At 48.1% G+C, this 26,478-nt stretch overlaps 1 protein-coding gene across 2 annotated transcripts in view; it reads left to right on the top strand.

The window, feature by feature from the left end:
- Positions 1 to 10,862: 10,862 nt before the first annotated feature.
- GAS7 (growth arrest specific 7) overlaps positions 10,863 to 26,478 on the top strand; it is a 76,111-nt gene continuing 60,495 nt past the window's right edge. For both annotated transcript variants that reach the window (XM_066332126.1, XM_066332125.1), the window contains exon 1: positions 10,863 to 11,070. In XM_066332126.1, coding sequence (XP_066188223.1) covers positions 10,888 to 11,070 — 183 coding nt within the window. In that variant the 5' untranslated portion in view covers positions 10,863 to 10,887. The remainder of the gene's footprint in view (positions 11,071 to 26,478) is intronic.

Genomic DNA, 26,478 nt, shown 5'->3' with positions numbered 1-26,478 from the left:
GCTGTGAGAAATCTGATATTGATATATATATACATATATATATAAATAAAATAAACCTGAGTGATGCTTTAGTGGCTACACGGACTGTTGATTCACTGTGAGATTGACAAGTGTCCGTCTGTGTGTCTGTGTCGTTGTGTCCTGTGTCTGTCCGTCTGTGTCTGTCCGTCTGTGTCTCTGTGCCCATCTCTCAGGCTCTGTCTGTCCGTGTCTGTCTGTCTGCCTCCGTCTGTCCATGCCTGTCTCTGTCTCTGTCTGTGTCCCTGTGTCCGCCTGTCCGTGTCTCTCTCAATCTTCCTGTCCGTGTCCGTTTGTCCATGTGTCCATGTGTCCATGTCCCTATGTCCCTTTGTCCATGTGTCCCGTGTGTCCGTGTGTCCATGTGTCCTTGTGTCCCGTGTGTCTGTGTGTCCCGTGTGTCCTTGTGTCCGTGTATTCCTTTGTCCGTGTGTCCCGTGTGTCCATGTGTCCCGTGTGTCCGTGTGTCCGTGTGTCCGTGTGTCCGTGTCCCGCTGTCGCTCGGTGCCCGCGGCGGGAGCGCTGCCAGGCGCAGCTGCGCCAGTGCACCGCGAGAGGGCGCTGGACACCGCCGGCCGGCGGGGGATTGCGGGGGTACGGGGGGTACGGGGGGGACAGGGGTTACGGGGAGGACAGGGGTACAGGGGGTACGGGGGGTACAGGGGTACAGGGGGTGTGAGGAGTGCGGGGCTGCGGGGGGTGCAGCAGGTACCAGATGTGCGGGGCGCAGGGGATCGGGGTGTGCGGACTGAGGGGCTCGGTGTGCAAGAGGTGCTGTGTGCAGGGTGCGGATGTGTGCGGGGTGTGGTTTGTGCGGGGTGTGGGATGTGTTTTGTGTGGGGTGTGGGGGATGCGGGGTGTGGTTTGTGCGGGGTGTGCGGGGCGCCGTGTGCCCCAGATCCGTCGTTGCTGAGCTGCTTCTGGACGTGCCGTGTTGGGAGCACACTGTCAGCTCCAGGGGCTCACTGTGGTGTCTCTGGAAACGCTCCTGCACTGGGACAGGTGATCCCCCCTGGATCCTCCCCGCTGTGGGCCGGGGTGCCAAGGCCAAGGCACAGGCAGTGCAGGCTCCTGGCCATGCTCACACTGGGTTATGCTGCGTGGCTGTGCTCAACCAGGTGGCCCAAGTGACAGCCAGTGGCTCTGGCTGCTCTCCTCACCCCCAGTTTTGTCTCCAGGCACCAGTGCCATCACCCTGCACCTGCTGGTCACCCCCCACCGCAAGGCTCCTGCCTCCTCCCATGCACATCCAGCACTCTGTGTCCCTCCCTCCCATGTCATTCCTTTCTCCTCTTCTGTGTATTTATCTCCTTAACTTGCTCCCATATGTTGTTTTCCATTTAGGTTTCTGTCATTTTTTGTTCTGTGTTTTATACTGTCATCACAGCTGGCTGTTACCCATGCCTCCTGACTGGCCATTCATCCTCCTGGTCACATTTGGGGGTCCTTTGTGCCAGTCAAAACTCCCTGGCATTTTGTCTGCTGACGCTGGACAGTGCTCTGCCATCAAACAATGGCCAGTCAAAAAATCCTCTCATTGTTTCATCCCCCAGCTCCAGAGCTGCCACCCCTGGCTGTGGCCGGCCTGTCCTGCAGCAGGGCACGCTCTGCTGTCACAGATGGATGAGGACACACACACAGCAGCCTGTGACTGCAGCAGGGGCTGTGTGCAGGAGTGGCAGGTCGTGTCCCCGCTCTCACATGACACCGAGCACTCCTCATGGCACAGCATTGCCCCTTGGGGCTGCGCCTGCCCCAGCCAGCAAACTGTGCTGTGATAAGCACAGGGATACCTGACAAATCAGTAGGTTAGCAGGGCTTAGCCTGTTGTTAAACACAAACCTGTTTGTTCATAAAGGAAGGGGAAAAAAATGAAAGAGTGAGAAATAGCTCTTGCATGGGAGTTTAGTTCTGCAGGAGTGTTCTTGGGGCTATTTTTTTCTCTTTTATTTCATGGCTGAAAACATATATATAAAGCTGAAAGAAAAGCCTTTGTCTGAATAATGCTTTGCATTCCCAGAAGCTTCCTGATGTGCTTTGTAGTTGTCATGAGATCTACAGAGCCCTCTGAGTCCTTTGCTTGTCCCTCAAAAAAAGTGGGGAAAGCTGGAAGGAAGTTGAAATGAGATAACTGATAGTTTTATAAAAAAAGTTTATTTATTTCTTTAAGAACAAGTCATGTACTATTTTTCATTTAGTCAAACCAGAAGTAACATGAAATATAAATATCTCCTCTACTAGGAAATAAAAGAAGGACAAGAGTCTTTATTTTAGAACAGTAACAAAGTAGCTGATTAAGAGAGATGGAGCTGTGTTCTATATCAGTGTATCTGAAGGATAATTCTTGCTAGTTTGCATATCTGCAAAGGAGGATTTTTAATCAAAAGGAGGATTAAAATGCTGATTTAAAACCACACCATGCACACACGGAGCTCACCCCCTCTAGGCATGGTGCCTGCTCCTCCTTTGAGGTCCTGGGGGAATGGATAGAAGTGGGATTCATTCCAGTGGCCTACAAGATTCTCTTTCAAGCCTCTAGGAAAAGGGTAATTTGTGCTGAGAGTTAACAGCCCCTTTGCTTAAGTCTGTGACTGACATCAGAACTTTCTGCAGAAACTCAGATTTCTCAGGTTGAAATGCTGCTCCCATGTGCCACTGTTAATCTGTACTTGTATTAGCATCACACTCAGCACAAAAGGACTCAGGGTTTGACCCTTTTCAATCACATGATAAATCTGGTCTAATTCAGCTCATGTATTTGTTCTGTGAAAAATGCAACCTCTTTGGTTTTGGGAGGGTTTTTTTGACCTGGGACAAAACAACTCCACGTATTAGGGCAGACTGGGGACCGACTGCAGCCCTGCAGTAAAGGCCTTGGGATTCTTGTGGAAAACAAGCTGGATCTGTGTCAGCAGTGCCCCCCTGCAGCAGCAACACCCACCAGTCATGAGACTGCTTTAGCAAGTGGTCAGCAAGTGCAGGGATGTGGTCACTCCCCTCAGCCTGGCTCTGGTGAGGCTGCATCTGCAATGCCCTGTGCAGCTTTTAAACACACACACACCATTGTATGGGAGATGCTGACACGCTGGAGAGGCTCCAACACAGCCCCAGGACCAGCAGGAGTGTGTGCTGTGTGAGGAGATGAGATGGGAATTAGGTGGGTTTGGCCTGCAGAAGGGAAGGCTGGGGGATCTCATTGCAGAGATGCTGCTGCAAGGGAGGGGATAAGAATTCCAGCACATCCAAGCTTTTCCTGCGAGTGCACAGTGAAAGGGTAAAAGGCAACAGCCTCATGTTGCCAGCCAGCAAAATTCTTTCCCAACAAAGGGAGCACCTCATTTACCATTAGAGTCCTGCAAGCCTTGAGACAGGCTGCCCAAGGAGGCTGTAAAATCTCCATTCTTGGGATATCCAGGATACATGTAGACGAGACCTTGGAGTGACTTTATCCAGCTTTGAAGTCAGCCCTGCTTGGAGTAGGAGATGGGATTTCAATGCACATTTTTCACTGACTCAGCTGAACTCACTAATCCAGCAGGAAGAAGTTGCAACCTGCAGTTTGAGGATGGATCAATTCATGGGAAAGGTCAAGAAGCACAGACCTGGTACCTAGAGAAATTCCAAAATCTGAGAATAAAATTTCTAATTAAATCCTAGTCCAACTGAAAAATCGTGTTTATTGTGTGTATTTTTTGTATGTATGGCTGACATATCTGGAATTTTCTTATGATTACATTATGGGGCTATGTCACCATTTGTTTTAAACTTCTTGGTCATCTTAATCTTTGTTCCTCAGTTTCCTTTCTGGGTCATAGGAATATAAGAACCTTGCAATCTTTTCCTTCTACAGTGTTGGACAAGGTGCCACAAACTAGAACCTGCTAGTCAGAGAAGCTCACTTGATCTTCAGAAACTCTTTCTTCTGCATTCATTCTGGCTACAGGAGACTGCCCTGATAAAATCCTCTGGAAACTTCTTTCCTTTCAGCTCTTTCCTGAGCACCCAAACCTCACAGGATATTTGAAGTGAGGATTGTTGTGACTTTTTGATACAAATATAGATCCCTGCCCCAGACAGTCTCCACAGCCTTCACAGAGTTCTGGACAGTTCCAGGTCCAGGTGAAGCTTGCAGGGGGTCAGGAATAGTGACCCTATTTTCTCCCACTCACCCACTGCTGTTGGCAGAGGAGTAGAGGAGCCTGGAAATGTAAGAGAAGTGACTGGAGAGAATTATCTGTGTGGGCTCAGAAGAAGATAGGAGATGGAAGAGTCACCAGTAAAATCCTTGCTGGAAAACGGGGAAAAGTTGGTCACAGTGAGCAGGGATGTCAGAGGATGTGTGATGCCCACTGAAAGAGACAGTCTGTTGCCAACCTGCTGTTTGTAAACGTGTATCAGCAACAGCAGATTTTATAGATTAAAGCTTTCAAGGGAAAACTAGCGCTGAGTTTTTCCAAGAATTTGTGGGATTGGATCCTCATCTTCAGTACTCCTCAGGATGAACATAGCTCTTGCCTAATTCTTCGAGACTTTCCTGTATGAGTCATTGTTCATGGCAGAATAGCAGCTTTATACACAGATGGTTGTAGAACAGAGGCACCATTGAGAAGCAAACACTGAGACATCTATGTCCTGCAGATACAGGCACACACACACGCACACACAGATCAACAGCTTCATCCACAGAAAGCAGTCAGTCCTGCTCAGTGTGTTCAGGCAGAATCTCCACTCTTTCATGACACAAGAAATCCCTGATGGAATTCAAGTAACGAGCAATTCATGCTGAAGAGGAAAGCTTAGTGTCAAGGAAATATCAATGTCCAAGCTAGCACACCCAGAGGGAGTTTGGCCAGAGGGCTGCTTAGCTGGATTGTTCTCCTTAGCTGGCCAGAAGCCTAGTTCTCCACGGGCTTAAAAGAGAAGATCAGACACTCTGGGATCCAGCAAGCTGTTGCAGATTATCTGGCAAGCCCAAATCATACCACTAAGATTGATACCAAGCTAGAGAAAAGGACATTTGAAGGAAAGTTTGGGTGCTTTCATTAGAGCCCTCTTGGGATGTTGTCCTGTTTTTTCCAGCGCCCCTCCATGTAACCTTGGACAAGTCCCTCAGGACCCTTAAAATAAGTTCATGCTCACATCTCCGTGTGTGGGGAAATTTCAGAGTAATGATTCAGGTTTGGACTCCAGTGCAACTCTTAGGAGATGAAGGTCACTATTGGTGTGCTGAGCCTATGACTGTGGGCCAGCACAATCCTCAGAAGAAACAGGCAAGGGACAGGTTCCAAAATACCATGCCTGCACTGGAAACACTTGCTACAGAATGTTACCCATGCCAAGAGTTTGCTCAAAAAAATACCTAGCCTCAATAATGGAAATGAATGTGGAATGATGTGGTACCACCTCTAACTAGGGGAGGCATGAGCTATCATTTTTTGGAAATGAAGAAGGTGTTTTCAGAAATGTCTCTCTCTACCTGTCCTTCTCCCTAGACTTCTGCTGCAAGACATTGCTGGAGACAAGATAATAACCCAGACAGTCAGATCCAGAGCTATTTGTCTAATGTTGCTGTCTGACACTTAGAAGCTGAGATCCATGTAGTCACAGTTTATTGCTATTAATACTGTAATTACATGATTTATAGACAATGCCTTTCTTTCTTTCTTTCAATGAGTTTTCCATTTAGCCTGAAATAGTTAAATATTCAATAACCCCAAACCATTAAACATTTAATAACCTAGTGTTTATAGAGCTGGAAGAAGAGAGCATAAAGCTACAACAGTGTCTGCTTCAACAAATAGAAATGCCTAGGAATCATTGAGGTGGTTTAAAATGAGGCCTATCCTCTCTTAGTGAGCACACTGACACCATGAAGTGTCCATAATGTTTAGTTTGCAGCAAGAGAAATAGCTGCAAGACAAAGAGAGGGAAACTAATTTGAAATTCTGCAGCTATCTAATAGCAGCACATGGCTGTGGCTGAGGCTTTTCAGGGCCCTAAGAAGTGAGAGGTGAACACTGAGCTGTTGGAGAGAAGGCTTGGCATCACTCCTTCAAACAGGGGATTGTGACAACCGGCTGACACCTAACTCTGAGGCAAAGTGTCAGAGTTATTAGTCACATTTCTAGGACCAATTACTGTCTGTCATGTAGCAGGGTGGGGCCTGCCCTGCCTCTCAGTAGGAAATAATGTTGACTGGAAATAGGCTGATGTTATCGGAACAGTTTGTTATTCTCAGCCTGCTTCCAAGAAAGGAAGTGAATGAAAGCAGTCATCTCTCCAGGTGAATTATCCTGGCAGAAGAATCCAGTTTATTCCCATGTGAATCACCACGAGCTGTTTGTTCATGTAATATCACTGTCCATTTATAGAAAGAGAATACATTTGTTTATGTCTGACTCTAAAATAGTAGATACAGCTCTGGGCACTGCTGAGACAAGGATGACTAAACCTGCCCTGGAACATCACAAAGTTTTACTACAACCACAGCCAGGCAGAACACTGCACATCTGACTTCATTTTCAGGGTTGATCTTGTACAAGGGGACATCCAAGGTCAGCAGAGCCCTCTGAAAAACTTCTAAAAGCAGAAATCAAAGGTAAAGCCAAGCTGAATCCTTTGGTGCTTTTTTTAAAATTCATGTTTGAATCACATATTTGATCAGATGAACATGACTCATAAATCCAAGTGCTCTGCTTGGAATGTTTGAAGTCCTGGATGCCTAAATTCCCAAGTGTGATGCTCAAGAATATCTAGTCTAGGAAATTAATTCTCTGTGAATTGCTGACCAAAAAGACACTGTACACCAGATGAAGTTTTGTTCTGAGCTCCTGATCTGTTCTGGTGTTTTGGCTGTTTAAAGAACTGAGAATGGCTCCTTCCACCAAAAACTTTTAAGCATTTTAACAACTGAAAGCATCTTCTGTGTACATGCTCAGAACATTTACTCTCCAAAATGGAAATAATTTCTCCTGATCACTTAGATATCAAAGGTCATTTAAAGATCCAGTGCTACATGTGGCTTCGTTTTAGTCTCTTTCCTGGTTCCTGGCCTCAGGAGATGTGGTGCTGCTGTTCCTTGAAAGCAGGTATGGCCAATCAATTTTTCATGTGAATCTCCAATCCTTCCCAGTTATAAAGCTCTCCCATACACCTGTGCTAACTCATTCTCATTGGGAACTCTGCAGGATCTGTTCAGAGAAGACAGCTGGAGTCGTTTAGATCTGTTTCACAGGCTAGACAGATTGTCAAATACTGCTTTGAACAGAAAAGTTATTGACCATGCTGTTCCCACAGCTGTCAGGTGTGAACTTTCTTCCGGTACTCCCAAGATGTTCTTAGGTCCCTCTTCAGGAAATCTGCCCATCTGTACAGGACTTGCTGTAGTGGTGTCATTTTAAGGCCCAAGAACAAGCTCTGAAATCATGGAATGAGCTCTCTCTCTTGCTGGAAGACCACAGTGGAGGCTTTCTACAACATTATATGGAGTTGGTTCTTTCTCATTCACAGACAGCATATCTTGACATTAAGATTTGTTAAAAAGTTATTTGGCCAGGCCTTAGGTGTTCAACTTAGGCTTTTTGGTGGCAGACAGGAAGAAGAATGTCCTTTCAAGATCCCACACTAACACAGAATATGTGCACGGGATACTGGTTTAGAACTGGTACCTCATTGCTAAGTGGAATACCCTGCTGGAGCAGATGGCAGAGTGAGCATGACAGTTGTGATGGCACAGGAAATAAATTCTGGCAGATCTCACAGCCAGAGGGATTGTTTTGAACATTCAGTCAGACCTGCTGTGTACTGCCCAGGGAACACCTGCATGCAGCTGGGATGCTTCAGCTGAGCTGGCACAGACAGTAGGAACAAAGGCTAAGACTGAAAGCTGACCAGTTTATCCCAGTGCCTGGTACCCCTGAAGTGGCAAATCTGCATGTTTCTGGGATGGCTTCTCTACCTCATCAAAATTCTGGCTCTGATATGCTACATAAAAAAGACACCTATGCTCAAAAATAATTTTCCTCACACACCAAGCTCATCCCTTTTTAACATCCTTCACAATCCAGACATTATATGATCCAAAAGCAAGCACAGGTCCAACCAAGCCTTTGGCAAGAGCTGCTCTCTGTTGAGGAAGCAAAGCCATCCTGCAAGCTGAGGAGAAGGACTAGACATAGCTCAAGAGAAACCAACCTGGTCATTATCTGCAAAATGAAATGAGGATTATTTACAGAACTGTTCAAGAGATATTTTCCTTCAGTGAGGAAAAGGCACCCTCTGACAAGAATAGAACCCTGCTGCTTACAGACAGGATATTTGTACACAAGCCAAAGGAAAGTCATAGTAACAGGCTAAGAAAGAAAATTTAAAATAAAATTTAGGCAAGTGTTTACATTTGAGCTTGCCTGCTAAAAAGCTGAAGTTTGTAATTGCTTCAGGGAGGAGACAACCCTAGGACTGAAACCCTGCTAGAGGCTTTCCCATCAAGAGAGTTCATGCAAAGAAAAACAGGTGGGTGCAAAAATATTAGAAAGGGAGATAGTGACAAAAACCAAGTTGCAAGTAGAGGAAAAAAAATACCAGATAATAAACCAAAGAAAATATTGAAGCATTCTGTCAATGTCAAACATAAGAAAAGCAACAATTAAACCAAAATTAATTTTGGTTTAACTATTTTTTATGTGAATACTCTATGTGGATCCGAGTTGCAACACAGCAAAGCTGGGTTTGTATATTCTGAAGAAAAATACAGGATTTTGTTTTGATTTCAGCTCTTGCCATCTATAAATGGCATTGTTGGAGAACACTGATAGATGTACCTGGATGTGTGCCATGATAGCAGGTCTGTGGGGTTTTGCCAACCAAGGCACAGCTGGTGTGATAATACCACATAATGGATCATAGATCAGTAGTTATCTGCTTAAATACTTATCAAAAGGGGGTGATTTTAAGCAATTTATCACCATTCAGAGAATCAAAAATAGAACTGAGGAAAAAGGCTGAAAATTGTTGAAAGAATCCTAATAAAAAATCCTGAAGAGCTCCGATCAGTGCTGTCTAAATGAAGGACAGCTATATTGAAAGTCACCTTCTGAAAGCTCTGGGAGAAAGGCTACAAACTGGAGTGTCACACATGTGCAATTCACACACGAGCTACAGCCAGACACACATGAAGCAAGGGCAATTCACACAGGAGCATGAAGCAAGTTGTACACTCAGACAAGTGCTGCAGAGACACATGCACTTGAGGATGTGTCACACACACACTTCACACGTCCTTACACGTGTCACATATTGTCTTTCTGGCAAAATGGATCTCCCACCCTTGGTTGTGTGTAACGAGTGCACACACACAGTGAGTGCCCCAGACATCTGAGATGTCTCATGCTCGGGCAGGAATGATTCTCTCCAAACACACCCAATATCTCAGACACAGAGGGTCACACATGTAGGGTGTTAGACACGCAGGTGCTTCACCCACCAGCTCACAGACACACAGGTGACAAACACACAGGGTCACACATGCTCTAGGCACACTCAGGTGTCTCACCTGGTGCCTTTCACCGACACACACGGGTGTCCTGCTGTCACAAACACGGCGACTCCTCACACGTGGGCATCTCTAACACACCCACGAGGTGACACAGCGTCTGTCCCTCACACACACACACAGACACACACACACAGAGGGGCGTGGAGCACACAGAGCACACAGAATCCCTGGGAACGGTGTCTGTCACACACAGACACATAGACGGGTGTGGAGCACACAGAGAACACAGAGTCCGACGGAACAGAGTCTGTCACACACAGACACACAGAGGGACGTGGAGCACAGAGTCCCTCGGAACAGTGCCCGTCACACACAGAGGGATGCGGAGCACACAGGGTCCCTCGGAGCAGTGTGTCACACACAGAGGGATGCGGAGCACACAGGGTCCCTCGGAGCAGTGTGTCACACACAGAGGGATGCGGAGCACAGAGGGTCCCTCGGAGCAGCGTGTCACACACACACAGAGGGATGGGGAGACACAGAAAGTCTCTCGGAGCAGTGTGTCACACAGACACACACAGGGATGCGGAGCACACAGTGTCCCTCGGAGCAGTGTGTCACACACACAGAGGGATGCGGAGCACAGAGGGTCCCTCGGAGCAGCGTGTCACACACACACAGAGCGATGGGGAGACACAGAAAGTCTCTCGGAGCAGTGTGTCACACACAGAGGGATGCGGAGCACACAGGGTCCCTCGGAGCAGTGTGTCACACACAGAGGGATGCGGAGCACACAGGGTCCCTCGGAGCAGTGTGTCACACACAGAGGGATGCGGAGCACACAGGGTCCCTCGGAGCAGTGTGTCACACACAGAGGGATGCGGAGCACACAGGGTCCCTCGGAGCCGTGTGTCACACACAGAGGGATGCGGAGCACACAGGGTCCCTCGGAGCAGTGTGTCACACACAGAGGGATGCGGAGCACACAGGGTCCCTCGGAAGGGTGCCTGTCGCACCCATCCCCACGCGCGGTGCTCCCCGCGCACTCTCCCACACGCTGTGTCCCCCCGGCTCGCCCCTCAGGGTCACTCACACGCCGCTCCCCGCCGCCGTCCCGCCGACAGCAGCGCCACACGCACCGCCCGCCCCGCGCACCCGCGGCCTCTCCTCCCCCTCCTCCCACCACTCCTCCTCCTCCTGCCTCTCTCGCCCTCCTCCCCTCTGCCCGGCCCGCCTCTCCCGCCCCACCCCGAGCCGGCGGTGCCCGTGGGCGCCGGGCGCCGGGGCTGCTCGGTGCCGCTGCCCGCGCCGCCGGGGCCCCTCAGCGCAGCGGGCCGGGCGCGGAGCGGCGGCGGCTGCGGGCGCGTCCGGGAGGGATGTCGGGGACCCGCTGCCAGGCGCTCTACCCCTTCTCCGGGGAGAGGCACCGGCAGGGGCTGCGCTTCGCGGCGGGTGAGCTGATCACGGTGCTGCAGGTGCCGGACGGCGGCTGGTGGGAAGGGCAGAAGGAAGACGGGCTGCGCGGCTGGTTCCCGGCCAGCTACGTCCAGCTGCTGGAGGTAGGACCGGGGCCGGGGGCGGGAGGGGCCGGGGATGTCCCGCGGGGGCGCCGGCGGTCCCGGGGGCACACGGGGCCATCGCGGCGCTGCTGTTGGATCCCCCCTCGGCATCGCTGTGCCCCTGCCCCGGGCAGGTGTCCCGGCAGCCCGGGCTGAGGCTGCCGGCTGCTGTAAGAATCCGCTCGCTCGGCCTCGCTCCGGCAGGCAGAAGGTTTTGTGCTTGTAGCTGTAGCCATGGAGAGGCAGAGCTCAGGTGCGTGACGAGCTGCTGAGGACGCTTGGGTTTTCGCGGCGGCTGAGCAGCGGCACAAGTCGGTGGCTGCGGTGATGCAGCCCCTGTCAGTCGCTCACGAGGGTCAGATGCTGGGCGAGTTCCTCTCCCTCCTCTCTCCCTCACTCGCTCCTGCTCGTTTCCTTTCATTGAACACGTCGTGGCCATTATGTTGTGGAAGAGGTAATTCAGTACAGAATCATGGAATCACAGAATGGGTTGGGTTGGAAGGGACCTTAAAGATCATCCCATTACACTCACTTTGCCTGGTTCCAATAGACCAAGTTGTCCAAATCCCATCCAGCCTGGCCTTGGATACTTCCAGGGCTGGAGAAGCCACAGGTTTTCTGGGCATCCTATGCCAGGGCGTCCCCACCCTCACAAAGGAGAATTTCTTTGTAATGTCTAATCTAAACCGCCCCTTCATCAGCTTGAAGCCATTCTCCCTCCACTCCATGCCCCTGTCCAAAGTCCCTCCCCAGTACCTGTAGATATTAAGTTCTAAGTTCTCCCTGGAGCCGTCTCTTCTCTCCCTCTGTTGCAGCAGTTCCCAGCCAGCTGCAGACACCTCGCTGCCATACCTGTGGCATGGTTCAGGGAGCCCCGGCAGGGTTAAGGCTGGTTGTGCACACCCAAAGACCCATGGACTTTCTGTCAGGATACCAAAAGGCTCTGTCATCTTCAGTCATTTCAGTCACCCTGACAGCTGGGGTGACAGTTGGATTCCCACCTCGGGACTGCTTGTGCCTGAATGTGTTTATGGCTTTGAGTCCATGCAAACAAGACGGCATGTGGGGGTAAAAAATATGCCCGTGAAGAGTGCCTTCACAATCTCTGCTTGTGAATTTTGAAGCATCTCGTGCACTAAAGCAAGAACTGGCCATGACTCCATCAGTCCTCTTCTCGCTGGCCATTCTCTGTTGTCATTTGGAACTTACACAGAGGCTGTGGGCATGGCAGTGGTGTCTGGGAGCATCTCCCTGCAGTGACAGGGCTGGAGCCATTCACAGCACAGTCCTCAGGTCGGCCTCTGTTTGTCCTCCAGGTTCCCAAGGGGAATTGGCCAGCCTGCTTTGCTTATTTGCAAGGCAGGCAATGCCCATCCCAAGTTTTCCATGCATACATCCCACGGAATCCAGAGAGGCAGGAAGCAGAGTCCTGAGCAAAACCTGCCCACCAGCTGCATGTAGAGCAATGTTCTGTGAGCAAAAGACTCTGTGCAAAAGGACATTTTGCTCACAGATCTGGTGCTGCCTTTTCGTTTCTCTTGTCCAAATAAATTTTAAAAAAATCTGTGATGTTTCCATTGACTTCCTGTTTCTTATTATTTTTCCTGGAAAGACAGGAAAGAGAAGCAACAGTTGCCCAGACTGTGCTACAAGAGTGAGGCCACGGACTTTTCTGTGCAACTCATGCACTTGGGATTTCATTTGTTAGTTTCAGAGTGTGGGAGTCCTGTTGTTTGTCAGTTTTGCCACCTACAAGATCATCTATTGAGATACGTGAATGTTTGTGGTTTCACAAATTGCTAAATGTTTACACATCTAGGAATTTGGGAATTGTTTGAGGAAAAATATATCTAGAGATGTGAAAGATTCTGCTCAGCAAAGGCAGTGGGGAATTGCTTCAAAGTACCATAATTTTGCTTTTCTGTCATCTCCTTCTCAGAAACTCTTCTTTCCTGGCTTAAGTCAGAGCAAGCTCAGCTCAGTGCCCACAGATAGGCTTTTTTGACCCTTGGCTCATTCACCACTGACAGATTTGATGGATACCACTGGTCCACACAGTCTGGCCCTGTTTGTCTTGGGCAAACCTTCAGAAAGAAAGCAAGAAAAATGGGCTGAGCGTGCTCACTCTGGTATGTTTTCCTTTTCCCCAGAGATGGTACCTAATAACGACTCTGAGCCGGAGTTAAAAAATACATTAGATGAGAGCTAATTAACCAAATCCATGGGGTCACAGTGCTTGGCACCCATCAGGGGAGATGTGTGAGAAGGAAGCTCTGTGTCTGTCTCTCATGGCTCTGTTCAGGTAGCCCTTCCCTTCTCTACAGGTAGCTTATCCATTGTGTGCAGGCAAGCAGCTTATTCAGGGACCTGCTCTAACTAAAAGACACCACAACAGAAATACTCTCCTCTGTTCTCTGATCTGAGTCCCTGCCCAGCCATGCTGACATTGAAGCTGACCTCAGAGAGGTGGTCACAGTTCATGTCCAGATGGGGCTATGGACATGAGTCTGCTTTCTGTACCAGCCAGCCCTTCCATGGGCTTTGGGTGGCCCTGGCCCTGCAGCTCTCAGTAAGGTTCAGTTCTCTGTCCTCAGCTGAACCTGACCACACGTTGTTGTTCAAAGAGGAAGATGTTTCTGTCTCCCTCGGTTCTGCCCTTATTTCTGTGTGCCCACTTTCCCCAAGAACTACTTGTGCTCTCTCTGGAGCCTGAAGGAGAGTTGGCTGCATTTTCTGCCACAGCAGTGACTGAACGTACCTCATGGCATTGCCTGCCTCCACAGCACACACCCTTTCTTCTCTCAGCAAGGTCCATCAGTGCCTGGGAGCTACCAGAAGGAGGTGGCCTTCTTCCAGAACCTTTGTGACTTGAAACCTGCACTGTGTTTAGACAGGAAGCCTGCATTTTCTCATTCATAGGGCTTCACATTTATCAACCCTGGGATCTCCTCTGAGAGCACTGGTTCAAAAGTCTCTGCTGAGTTTTGGTTCTGAGCTGAAAGAGGGAAGTGAGAAAGGTGTGAAGCACAGCAGAGAGGGGAAGCTCTCCCACCCTTGAGCAGTGACTGAGCAGCCAGTCTGTGGTGTGCTGGTTCCTGAGAGATAAAGGAGGAGGAGGAGAAGTGAGTGTTCCCAATGCTGTCGTTGACTTGGGAAGAACCTGCTGCACCAACAGCACCTGGGTCTCCTCACAGACAGCCAGGCTGTGGAGCTGCCAGCACTGGTCATCCAGACCAGCACTGGTCATCCAGACAGCTCCAGCTGGCTTCTCCAGGAGCTGAGGGCAGGGCACAATCTCTCACCTTGTGTACCCCCACACTGTGTGGTAGAGTTGGGCAGCCCTGAGAAAACCATGAAGGTGGCTTCCAGGAAACAAAGCCCAGTGCCAGAGATGGATATTCCTGAGGGCTTGTTGCCTTCTGTGTTCTTTTGCTAGCAAAAATGTGTCTTCAGTTTGTTCATCACAGAAGATCGAGGAAAGGACCAAAAATGTGGTAAATGTGAGGCAAGAGAGACACAGAGAGGTAAAGAGATGAAGACATTTGGCATCCTTTTGTTTACTGTTCCCGTGGCTGCTGCAAGCCTGGAGTGGAGGGTTGAAGGGAAATGGTGATGGCTGGATGCTCCTGCTGAAGGCAGTGATGGAAGCAGTGAGAGCTGGAGGAGGACTGGAGGAGCTCATGGTAGGGGCAAGCCAGAAATTACATAGGGACAAGCCAGAAATGACATGTCTCTGTGAGCTCTGGAGAGGATACTGCTGTCAGAGAGCAAAAGTAGTAGCATAAACCAAAAAACTATCAAAAGCAGAGAGCAAAGGGAGAAGGGAAAGATATCAGCTTCATGGTGGGGTTCCAGATGGATTCCCTGAGGCTGGGCTGGTTGGGAGCAGTTGAGGAGGCTGCTGTGGTTTTAATCACAGAATCAGTGGGTTGGAAAGGACCTTTGGAGATCAGCTAGTCTGGCTTGTCTGGCTGTGTCTGCCAGGCTTCAATGTGTGCAAGGGTGGACATGACAACTGTTCTGGACAATGTATTCCAGTGTTTAACCACCATCACAGTTTTTTGTTGTGTTCTTTAAAGGGATTTATGTCCCTTTAAAGGGATTTTCTGTGTTTTAATTTGTGCCCATTGCACCTCATCCTTTTGCTGGTATCACTGAGAACAGTCTATATGCTTTTTTTACTGTCCCTCCCATAGATTTTTATTCACATTGATAACATCCCTCTCAAGCTTTCTTGTCCTGATGCTAAACAGTCCCAGTTCTTTCAGTTTTTCTTTCTATGACAGATGCTCCAGTCCCTTAATCATCCTCATGGCCCATTGCTGGACTCTCTCCAGCGTGTCCTTGTCTTCCTTATGTTGGAAACCCAAGTACACTTTCTTATACTGCTGTAGATAGTAGGTTAATGGAGAAATGGTCCCTGAGCAGTATTTCCTGAGCATGAGAATCCATGGACACTAGAGGAGTCCTGAAGACTGCTGTCAGATTCATTTGGTTTTGCTTTGGCTGAGCTTGGTCTGTGAGCAGGCAGCACCCTTCTGCAAGGTGAAGGGCTTGGGGAAGGATGTTGTTGCTTGGTATCCATATCCTATTGAGGAGATACCATCGGCTTCAACCCTCACCCCTCCTTTGGTGATTAATAGTTATGGCAGCTGTGAGACCTGAAAGTCTGGGATTTTCTGACCCTTTCCTCCCTCCTGTGTGCTTTATATTTTTGCCTGACCTTTTGACCATTGGAGCAAAGCCCTACAGGGCCCTTGGTACCAGGCTGTCACAGCCCCAGGTTAAGCAATTGGCTTTCCCAGCCTGAAGCAAGAGGGAATTTGTGCAGGTGCAGGTGAGGAGGTGGTGTACACAGTTCCAGAGCCAATGGAGTGTGTGATACACTGAGGGATTTCTCAACAGCTCATGTTTCTTATCCCGAGGCTGGCTGCCTCCTCACCCCAGCTGCATCAGGATTCTTGGGATGATGATGTGTGTAGAAAGATCTATACAGCTCCAGATGTAAGAGCAACCTGGCACAAGGCTCAGGTGCTCCAGTTTGTGACAACCTTTATGGTGCAGGGCAGCAGAGATGTTGAGAAAGTGGGTTAGTGTGTATTCCAGGAGGTGCTTTGCATGGGACCCTCTGGAGAAACCTCTGTTGCGTCTGTTTTTTCTAGACAAATGATTTTTGGAGTGTTGGAGCGATGTATCATTCAGTCACACTTGCAATTGGTTTCTTTGAAAACCTATTTTTGGGCCTTGATTTTTGTATTTGTAGTTAACTAGAAATCACTTATATAAGCAGCAGCAGCAGCAACATATGCAAATTTGCTGGAAATTGTCAGCACTTTTTATAGCTTCAGTCATCCCACAGATGTAAGTCTCTGTACGAAGCACAGCGTGTGCTTCCAGAATGGATGGAGGTGGCTCTGGAATCTGACTGAGCGGGCTGGGCTGAGTAGGACTGCGAGCTGCCACTGATCTTATCTGCACTCTCCACAGCTTGATTTACCAGAACTGTGAGGCACTTAGGAAGGAAGGAATGTGCTTTTCCCTGGTGCAGGCTTCACCTGCAAGTGTTCAGACAGATGGTTCATTGCTTCCACTGCTGTGCAGTATTCAGTGGGGAACTCACCTCGCCTAAACCAACCTGGGGCAGGTGAAGATGTGTAAACAGCTGAGCCTGGAGGTTGTTGCACATCCAGCTGCAGGAGGCATGGCATTGCATTCTGCTTCCTTTGTGGTGCCTGGGGAGTCAGAGAGAAAAAGGATGAAAGGAATACACAGAAATTAAAATGCCTTTTATTTATTTTGTAATAGCAGAGAGTGTGTAGAGGATTTCTGTGACACACTGCTCTCTGCCATCATGGGGCTGTATGATGTGTGGGATATATATTAAAAGGGAGGATGTTTTGGTATCTGTTGCAACAGAGTTTTTCCTGATGCACAAAGGAGAATAAAACTGTGTGTGCACCTGGATGGCTGTGGCTTCTGCGTCCTTGGAGTTTGTTGTCTCATTCTCTCTCATTCCTCCACCTCCCCACGCAAAAATCGGCTTACCATAAAATTCATGAAGAGCCACAAGAACTGAGGGGATGTGTGATGATCTCAGGCACAGGTGTGGATATTCTGTGGAGCAAGTGATGCTCCAACCTGTCGTCTTGGGTGCTGGGGAAGGAATCTGGTCTTTAATCTGGCATGATAAGGCTGTGGGTGCTGAACCCAAAAAGTGGATGGCATCACTGCCTGGCTGGGACTGGCATTCCTATCTCCTGCCCAGGGGTGCTTGTGACACCATCCTGAGTGTTCTGCCCATTTTGCTGCCCTTGGGAGGTGGTGCTGGGGCAGCAACCCCAGCTGAAGTGGGAATGGCATTTCCCCTGGTGGAGAAGGTGGGTTTTCATTCTCTTGGTGCAGGGATGGGTCCTTAATGAAGGCAGAGGGAGAGATTTGCATGGCTGTAGATGGAACCTGCTGTGGGTGTTGCCTCAGGGAAAAAAAAAGGTGAAGTTTCTAACGTTCAATGCTCATGGGCGCTGAGGCTGGTCTGCTCTGCATGATTCAACAGGAAATTTGTCCCAAGTGAGATGTTCGTGAGAGGAGTGACAATGAGAATACTGTGGTATTGCCTTGTGGTTTAGTTTCACACTGTCTTTTTCCTCTCTCTGACTTTCTGTAAGTGTATTTTTTAGAGTTGAAACTTGTGATCATCTGACCACTGATATTTCTGGCAAATGTGAATGAAATCAAATATAAAAGGGTGAGGAAATTATGTTTTGCTCCCAGAAAATGGCTCTTTAATCAAGGTTCTGAGGGAATTTGAAGCCCCAGGAGAATGTGAAGGGGATGTGATGCTGCAGTTCACAATCCCTGTTATCCGTCTAGCGATAATTGTCTCACACTGTTGAAGTTACAGATAAAATGCAAAAACTGAATGGTACCATAAATAGCCAAAAATTGTGAAGGGAAGGGTCATAATAGACAACTGTGGCATTTTTTGTGAACTCTTCTTTCCCCTGCACAAGTTAGGGTATTGCAGCAACTGGGCTCATATCTGCTGCTTCTTTAGCAGATGAGAACTGTCACTATGGCCTTACATAGGGCAGAATTTTAAAGGATGTTTTTCCTTTCTCCTTAGCTAAAAGATGAAAAAGTTTCCAGTTTGAACAGCTTAAACTGGAGTATCTCTTATGGCCTGTGGATTACAGAAAGAGTCTAAAAAGAGTCTCCCTGCAGACATCTGCCTTCTAGATGTGCAAGATTAAATGAGCTGCTGTGCACCTGCAATTTAAGGGTGGATATAGAGCAACCATGAAAAATGTGGATCGTTTAAAGACTCACTTGAAGATTGCTTTGATCCCTAAAGAATTTCCAGCTCATTCTGTGCTCTGAATGGGGCACATATCCTGTAGGAAAATACAAGAGTGATTTCTGCAGCAGTGAGCATGGGGAACTCAAGTCTCACTTTCCAGCTTGGGTGAAAAATGCACCTTAAGTGCCTTGAGTGTTGTGCCACAAACACTGGTGCTGAATGTGCCACACAGCACTTTATACTGCATGTAGTTTAAAAAGACACGGTAGGAATAATGAGAAGATGCCAGATACTTATTTTCTAAAAACAAAGCTTTGCTTTGGTGTCCAAAATGGAAAATTTGGCTCTGTAATCAAGACCAGAAAATTCTGGCAGCTTTGATGGAATTTGTTTTTTTTTACTTACTTCACTTTTATTTGTGGGATAATAAATGACCAGATAGAATTAACTGGTCATTTAACAAACCAGATTAAGCCTGTGTTTTATGCTCCATGATTCCTTATCTTCCATGGTTGCTTGTGCTCTTGAAGCACATTATTATCAGTAATGTGCCCCAATGCTCATTATCAGAATCTGAAGTGTCTGAGTGTGTTCTCAGGACTTGCTTTCGTTATTTTGCTGACTGCTGACACCAAGTGCTATCCCAAAGATAGGACACTGTCTGTTTTGGAGAAGCCTCACAATAACAGCAGCAGGCAGTATCTCTCTTTGGAAATGTTTGGGTGTGTTGATGGGAAGTTGTTTTCATTGTGGCCACGCTACAACTCAGGACAGCAGGAGTTTCTCACTTTGCCTGTGTTCATCCTGTTCCCCCCATCGGGAGCAAAGGGAGCCAGCCACTACTAACTTGTGTCTTGGAGTGTTTGACATAAGGCACTGATATTTCTGTCTCTCGATTTCTGACACTCCCAGGGAGCACTCATTCTGGGCAGCTTTCTCAGCATCCAGCACTTCTGCGCTGTGCCTTGCTCCCTGTGCAAGGCAGGTTTGCTGAAGCCACCCAAAAGCTGGGCTGGGGTGCAGTGGCTGCTCCCTGTGTGCTCATTTCCAGGAACCTGCACAGCTCTTTTTGTCCCTTTACAGAGGGACAGAGGACCTGGGGAAACCTGAAAGCAGCATAATGGAATTGGTGGTCCCCATGCTGTGCCTTGCACACTGTCATTAGTTCATGTCACTTCAAAGGGTCATTTGCCATATTTAATTACCTTTTGTGCTCCCTTTTATTGGTATGAGCCCTTGACTGTGCAGAACAGTGTGAAACCAGGGCCAACAGTTTGCTCAGCCACTGTTTTCCAAGATTGTGCTTCAACTAGTGTTTGTCTTGAAAATTTTAAGTATGCTTTAGCATATTTGGAATTTTTTGTCACGCCGCTGTGTAAAACATTACCTGTTGAGAGGAGCTGCTGTGCAGGGTTGGTATGTGGCAGGGCTGTTGATAGGTTTGTCCTGTACCTGCAGAGCAGGTGATCAGGCTGAGCCTCTGCAGCACAGGGTTAGGAGAGCCCCTTGCATACCTGTCATAGCTGCAGAAGTGCCTTTGTGATTGAGGGAGAGAGCAGGCTGCACATTTTCCTGGGATACAGACACCGTGGGGGCCTTCTCTGTACCTGCTGTGGTGACTGCCCTGGGGAGCAATCCTTTTACAGGCATATGGAATAGCAGAGAAAGCTTTTTGCTTGTACTAGTAATCCAGTTTTCCACATCACGCTATCAAAATAGCTTTTGTACTAGCCTAGTACATGTGTGGTTTGCTTTTTTGCTGGCACATTCCAGAAAGGGGTGCCATGGGTTACTCAGGAGCTGCCACTCTGCATTTTGTAGAGTATATCTGGCAGCAGAACAGGCCAGTGTCTTTTAACATCCACTTTTGTCAGCATTTGTGAGCAGTCCCCTCAGTACTCAGTCATCAGCATGAGGCACTTCGGAGTTAATTTAGGCTGACTGACAGATGACTTTGGTCACTAATCTTTGAGCTCCTCAACAGGTGCAGATACAAAGGTTGAAAACCTTTCTTTGACATAGTTTGAGACCTGTCTGGCATTTTTCCTACATTCGTGGTTGGTAAGAGTAGACTGTGCAGACTGTTCTTGAGCCACAGATATTCCCACTGTGATGCTGGCAGCAAAAGCACCGTGGTCTTCCAGTGTTTGTTTGAGCACCGAGTTTATTTACTGCACAGATCTCTCAGGGCTTTCCCAGCTCTGTGGCACTTGGAATGGCCTCTGCTGCTGCAGTCTCCAGGAACAAAACCTATCCAACTTTAACTCCTTTGCTGGCTATCACTTCGTGTGCCTGTATCCACCAGTTCTTTGCTTCTCTTTGGAGTGTGGAAAACCCCCTCAATAACAGGTAATTAGAAGTAATAAGCCTTGGGAGGACCTGGGGTTTTGTATTTTAAAATGGATGAGACCAAGGTCCATAAGGAAGGTATGTGATGTTGTACAGAGTGCTCCAATGAGATATTCTGTGATTTTCAGCAAAGAAGGGACACAGCAGATGTGAAAGCTGCAGAAGATCTGCCCTGCCCAGCGATGCCAAAGCAGGGGCAAGCTGCAAGGCCCTAGCCCATCACAGAGAGAGAAAGCAGGAGCTCCTCTGGGCTGGAAGTGAAGTCTGGAATAATCAGGCTGTCCCATAAACACTGGATTTTCATCTTTGAAATGCACTCTCACTCTCAGCAAGTCCAGCAGTGGGTAAAAGGGAGAAAGGTGTGAGAGTGGGGAAGGATCAGAGGCACAAAATCAGAAGTATCAAGCTGTTCATTTGATATTCCCAAACTTGCCCTTATGTTTTACTTGGAATCACGGTAAGAATTTCCTTGAAATCCGTTAGCTCAGAGTTAAATGTCATTGTTTAGTGCACCTGCAGTGTCCCTCCTGGCACTTCAGCACTGCTTGTGGCTCCTGTTCACCACCTCACAGCCCTTCTGCCAGGGACAGGCCAAGCAGCTCTGAGGCTGCTTGAGAAAAATGCAGCAGTGGAATGGAGAGCACGGAAGGGGTTAACGTGAAGCAGCTCTCTGGCTGCTAAAAGACCAGCTTTTGTGGAAGTCTGAGGGAAGGAACAGGGATCTTTGAGCTTGACATTGTTTGGGACATGAGAAATACAACAGGATTTCAGTTATTACCTCCATATGTAGTACTTTGCATTTATTCCCAGTGTGTTTTGTTTCCTGTGTTGTTGCCTGTTCTTTGAAGACTTAAGAGAGCTGATGTCAACAATAATGTATGACCTGAATGCATTTATAACACAATTCTCACTTTCCTGAATTGTCTGAGGGGTGACTGGCATCATCACTCCTTAGACACATAACCAGACCTTCGTGGCTCAGCTTTGATTTGAGAAAGACTCATTTTGCTTCTGCTCTTTGCCTTCTGGTTTATCTGTTTCATATTTTATAGTAGTTCTTTCACTCCTTGTCTGCTTCTTTTCTCCTGGAAGTCTTCAATAAAAGGAGTTTATGCTTTCACAAGCACACCTGTGATAGTTGGTCTAACAGCAGAGCTCAGCACTCCCAAGAGTACCATACACAGATTCTCATGCCACCATGGCTACAACATTGCCACTGAGTTTATTCTGTCATTCTGCTTAGATTTACTGTGGTCATCTATAAGCACTTTCAGAATGTTCTTTTAAATTGGCTGCCTGGATCTGCTTTGTCTTCCTGATCCTTTCTAATTCACTTATTTAGCCCTTTGTTGATGTTTCCAGAATGAAACCCTGCAGTTGCCATGTGCTGAAAGGCTCCTCCTTGAGCCATTTTCACAAAACCACAAAGCCAGACACACCGTGACAAGCGAGTGCAGGACAGGAGCAGTTCCACTTGCTACAGAAGTGGAATTTGGTCACAGAAGAGGCAGAGCTGGAGAGCTTTTGGGTTAGACAGAATAATTGGTACAGAGGATTTTGGAGGAGAAAAATGGAGATGAGGAGTGACAGAGTTTGCAAGGAGTGACAGAGAATGAAAAATTAACAGAGTTTGGATTTGATACAGATATGGCAAAGTGCCATGTAGAAATTGCACAGAAGAGGAATTGTATTTCCAAGGGGTCAGCAAATGCTTAACTCAGAAAGCAACAGACAGAAACTAGTTTGATAGATGTAGTTTGTTTTGTAGTCCTGAAGAACTGTGTGCAGAATTCAGTTTAAAAATGCTGCTGAGGGCTGTGTGTGCAGCACACAGCTGAGCAGTTCCAGCCCTGCCCATGTAATGAGCTGCCTGAGCAGCAGATTAGCTTCTCCTGTGCCAGCTGCTGTATAATAGGACTAATTCATTACCCAAGGCCAAGTAATCACTCTCAATAGCAAGATTTAGAAGAGAGCCTATGACTTGTCTCACTGCGCTGCAGACTGCTGATGATCACAGTGATAACTGAGACCAAATGAAGACTGGGAATAACCTCAGTCTGTTATGGAATGAAGAACAGAACTTCAGGTATTTCCAAGAAGAAATCATGTTTAAATCATCTTTTGGAAAAATAATTTTTTGATGAACCTGAGTCAGCGAACCCCTGTGCAGAGCTCCTCTGAGCTGCACTGCCCCAGAGTCTGGGGACTCCCTCCCTTGCTCTTGACCAGCACCATTTACTAAGGCTGAATATGAATCTTGAATATGAATCTTCGGTGAGGCACAAAGCTTTCCCTCAGTGCTTGCCAGAAACATCATCATGAGCCAGAAACATAATTCATCTCTGGGATGGGACTGTGGCAAATTCTGCTGTGCAAGTTGCTGGCAGTGCTGGGGAGGAGATTTTGCTGGTGCAAATCACTGTTTCCAGCACGTTGTGATCACTGTAGCCAGTGCTCTGTGCTGCCTGGTGTGCCCCAAGCACACCATGATGCTGCCTGAAACAGGATGTCTGTGATTCCCTCCTTGAAATCTTGTCAGTTTGGAGGTGGGACTGCCACATCTCAGAGGTGGAGTAGGAGAGGAGGTCTGCTGGCCACATTGGAGCCCCACATTGAAGACAGAGAACCCACAGATGGAGACCACCAACCACAAGTAGCACGTGAAAGGGGAAAGGAGCTGAGAACTTCTGAATGCTTCAACTCTGGCTGCATTTTTTACTCAGTTAGGTCAGAGAGCTTGATCACAGGGCTCCACCCAGTGATGCTCAGCAAAGTCTTTATATCACAGTCTTGTAAGTTTGCACACAGTGATTGTGGTGACACGTGGAACAAAGCTGGGTGCACTGAACAAAGCAGCTTTTTGCTGGGCAAGGTGTGAATCTCTGGAAATGCCTCTTTTGTGATTCTAGGGTCAGAAATACATGAGCAAGAATGACTGTAGTCCCTGTGTTAGTTTTAATAAATAAGGTTACAGCTTGGCTTTTGATAGTCTGTACACCTAAGATGTCTCATTCTGCTCTGTGGAGAGCAACAACTGTCTCTCTTTATCACAGAATGTATAACTACCTCAGTTGTCTTATCAGAACATTCCTAAGGAGTACAATTGAATTACTGTTCATCACAATATAGGACACAATTTTTTCCTCTCTTGTAAGGTTCTTCTTTGATTTATGGTGTTGCCTTTCTTGACAACTTCCAGGTTTTCTTCTCAAGGTGAGGAATTTATTTATAACTAAATAAAATATATGTATTCATAAATTTATGAATTCTTCACTGTTGTTCATTTTCCCCTCTCTCTGCTAGGCCACAGCTCCAGCAGTAGTAAGGCATTATCTTCAGCTGAAGGAGTTAAATACAGCACCCCAGAAAAGAGCAGGCCAGATCTGAAAGCTATTCCTGTAACACTAATTTTGATCTCAGCCCTGTTTCCTGTCTAAAGACTTTTCTCTTTCAGTGGAGATCATGAAATGTTACATTTGCTACTTTTGTTCAGCGCATGTTGAGAAAATATCTTTCAGCTCCAGAGGTTTCCTCTCTCAGGAGCCCAGCCTGAGGAACAACAACCACAAGTTACAGCGTAGTTTCAGTTCTCTATATTGTTAAACAGTATTATTCTGAGGAAAATAATACACTGAAGTGTGCTGTCATTATGTAGCAGAGTGTGATTAGTTGGGCACTAGATTCAATATGTTTAAGCATGCAAGACAAGTACTAGAGTGAGGCCAAACCCAAGATAACCTCTCAGATTTCCCCTCAAATAAAACAGGTTTTATTTTACTTCACATGGTGAGATCCTGCAGCTGTGCAAAATTCACCAAAAAAAAAAAAATTCCTTCTGTAATCCTCCCAACTCTTTTTTCCCCTTAATCCAGTCAATTACAGGAACTTGGAATGAACAGCACAGAGCTGCTGCAGCAAGAGCAGCACTGCACTGCTGACCCCTCTGAAGTGCCAGTGAGGATGGGAAGGCAGACATGGCTCTGTGGGGGCTGCACAGGAGGGCAGAGTGTGCACAGATGCCACAGGCATAACCATCCTGCAGATCCCAGGCTGCTGGGAAGCTTTGACTGTTCCAATTCAGCAGCAGGCACAGAAATATTTAGAGTTGTGTGAAGGATGTTTGGGCTGCGGCAGATGAAGACATGGCAACGCTAGAGACTGAGCTGCTCTGGGCTCCCCTTAAACCCTCTCTTGCCTCCTTAACCCCATCTGCACTCAGCAACAGCCCCCTGAAGGCCCTCTTGAACCTCTCTCCGTGCACTGGTCCAGCTCTCAGCGCTGGTGTTTTCCTGGCTTCTGTGTGGTTTGAGCTCCCGAGGCCACTGAGCACCAGAACCTGTTCAGAGTGGATGCTGAGGGTGGGCAGAGGGGCCAGACCCCGCTGTCAGCCACCTCAGTGCCTGCCCTGTTCCCCTGTGCCTGCAGCAGCCTGGTCTCCAGGAATATTGAATGTGCTGTGTGCTTCTCTGGATGGGGGCTAGAACAGTCTGAGCACATGGGGGAAAGGTGTTAGAGATGGCACCAGAGCCAGACCTCAGCCTGGTCACTGACACGTGGGTGTGCTGCTCTAACAGGTTATCTCCACCTCCTGACAGAGCTGGCCAGCCCTTCTGTACACATGATGCAGGAGATTTCTCCAGAGGGGATGACTGTTGGTTGATGCCTGGCAGGAGCTGCCCAGAGCTCACCAGTGGAAAACTTTTGGGATGGGGTGAGCAAGGGCTCCTCCTGGCAGCCTCTGTGCCTGATGGGGCTGTGAGTGTTTGGTGTCCACTGGCTCATTTTAGTCTCCAGGAGAGGAGGATTAACCAACCTACTGTGCCAGCTGAGCAGCTCAGGGGCAGAAAATAATAGATGTGGCTGCAGTTTCTTCTCTGCACGGAGTCAAGCACCACATACTTCCTCAGGGAGCTGCTATGCTGTGGTGTGACCATCCTGCTGCCCCAGGGAACCATTAGAAATGCCAGCACAGGGTGTCCAGGGGGATGGCAGGTTTCCCATAAGCTTCAAGGATTGTTTGTGCTGTAGTGTTCCAGCATGGACAGGTGAGAAGCCTCGGGGCAGGAACTTCTCAGTCCTGCAGACAGCAAAGAACAAGTTTATCCTCATTTCAAAAAGATGAAACACTCCAATTACAGCCAACTGAGGAAGGGAAACTCCTGAGGTCAGTCCTCCCAGTGCTTTTTCGGATGTCAAGGCTGAAGGAGCTGGGTTGTCTTTTCCTCCCTGGTGATCAGAGAGCTCAGCTGAGGTCTGCAGTCGAGTGGAGGCAAGAGACCAGAGCAGCTCTGCCTGTGGATATGCTCAAACAGGCTGTATGGCAATCCCCACAAGGAACTGCACTGAGATGTAGTTTTCGTGTCTTGCCAAGCTGTTCTTCTCTTGCTAAGTCAGAGAGCAGGAGCCTGAGGGTGTTGTTATCAATCTGGAGTTTGAATTCAGCATCTGTTCTGCATCGTCCTGCTTCTTTCCCAGGCATGAGGCCAAGGTTTGGTGTCCAGGAGGTGGGACCTGCCTGAAAATGCAGGGCTGTGCTCAGCCTCCCCATTCCCTCCTCCACAAACAAGGCTGCTGCAGCAGAGCAGGGAGGTGCAAATATGATTTTTACAGCCCAAAAAGCGGCTCTTGGCTTTGAATTAAATTTTCCCAGATTTTTTTTTTTCCCTCACCTTGCATCTGTCTGAGCCCAGCACAAGTGTTCAGGCAGCTGGGTGCAGACCACAGGTGTCACAGAGAGGTTCCCCAGGACTTCACTGGAAGTC

This window comes from Sylvia atricapilla, chromosome 18 (assembly GCF_009819655.1).
Source record: "Sylvia atricapilla isolate bSylAtr1 chromosome 18, bSylAtr1.pri, whole genome shotgun sequence".
Taxonomy (NCBI): domain Eukaryota; kingdom Metazoa; phylum Chordata; class Aves; order Passeriformes; family Sylviidae; genus Sylvia; species Sylvia atricapilla.
The sequence above is the reverse complement of the archived record's forward strand: the minus strand, read 5'-3'. Positions and strand labels throughout refer to the sequence as shown.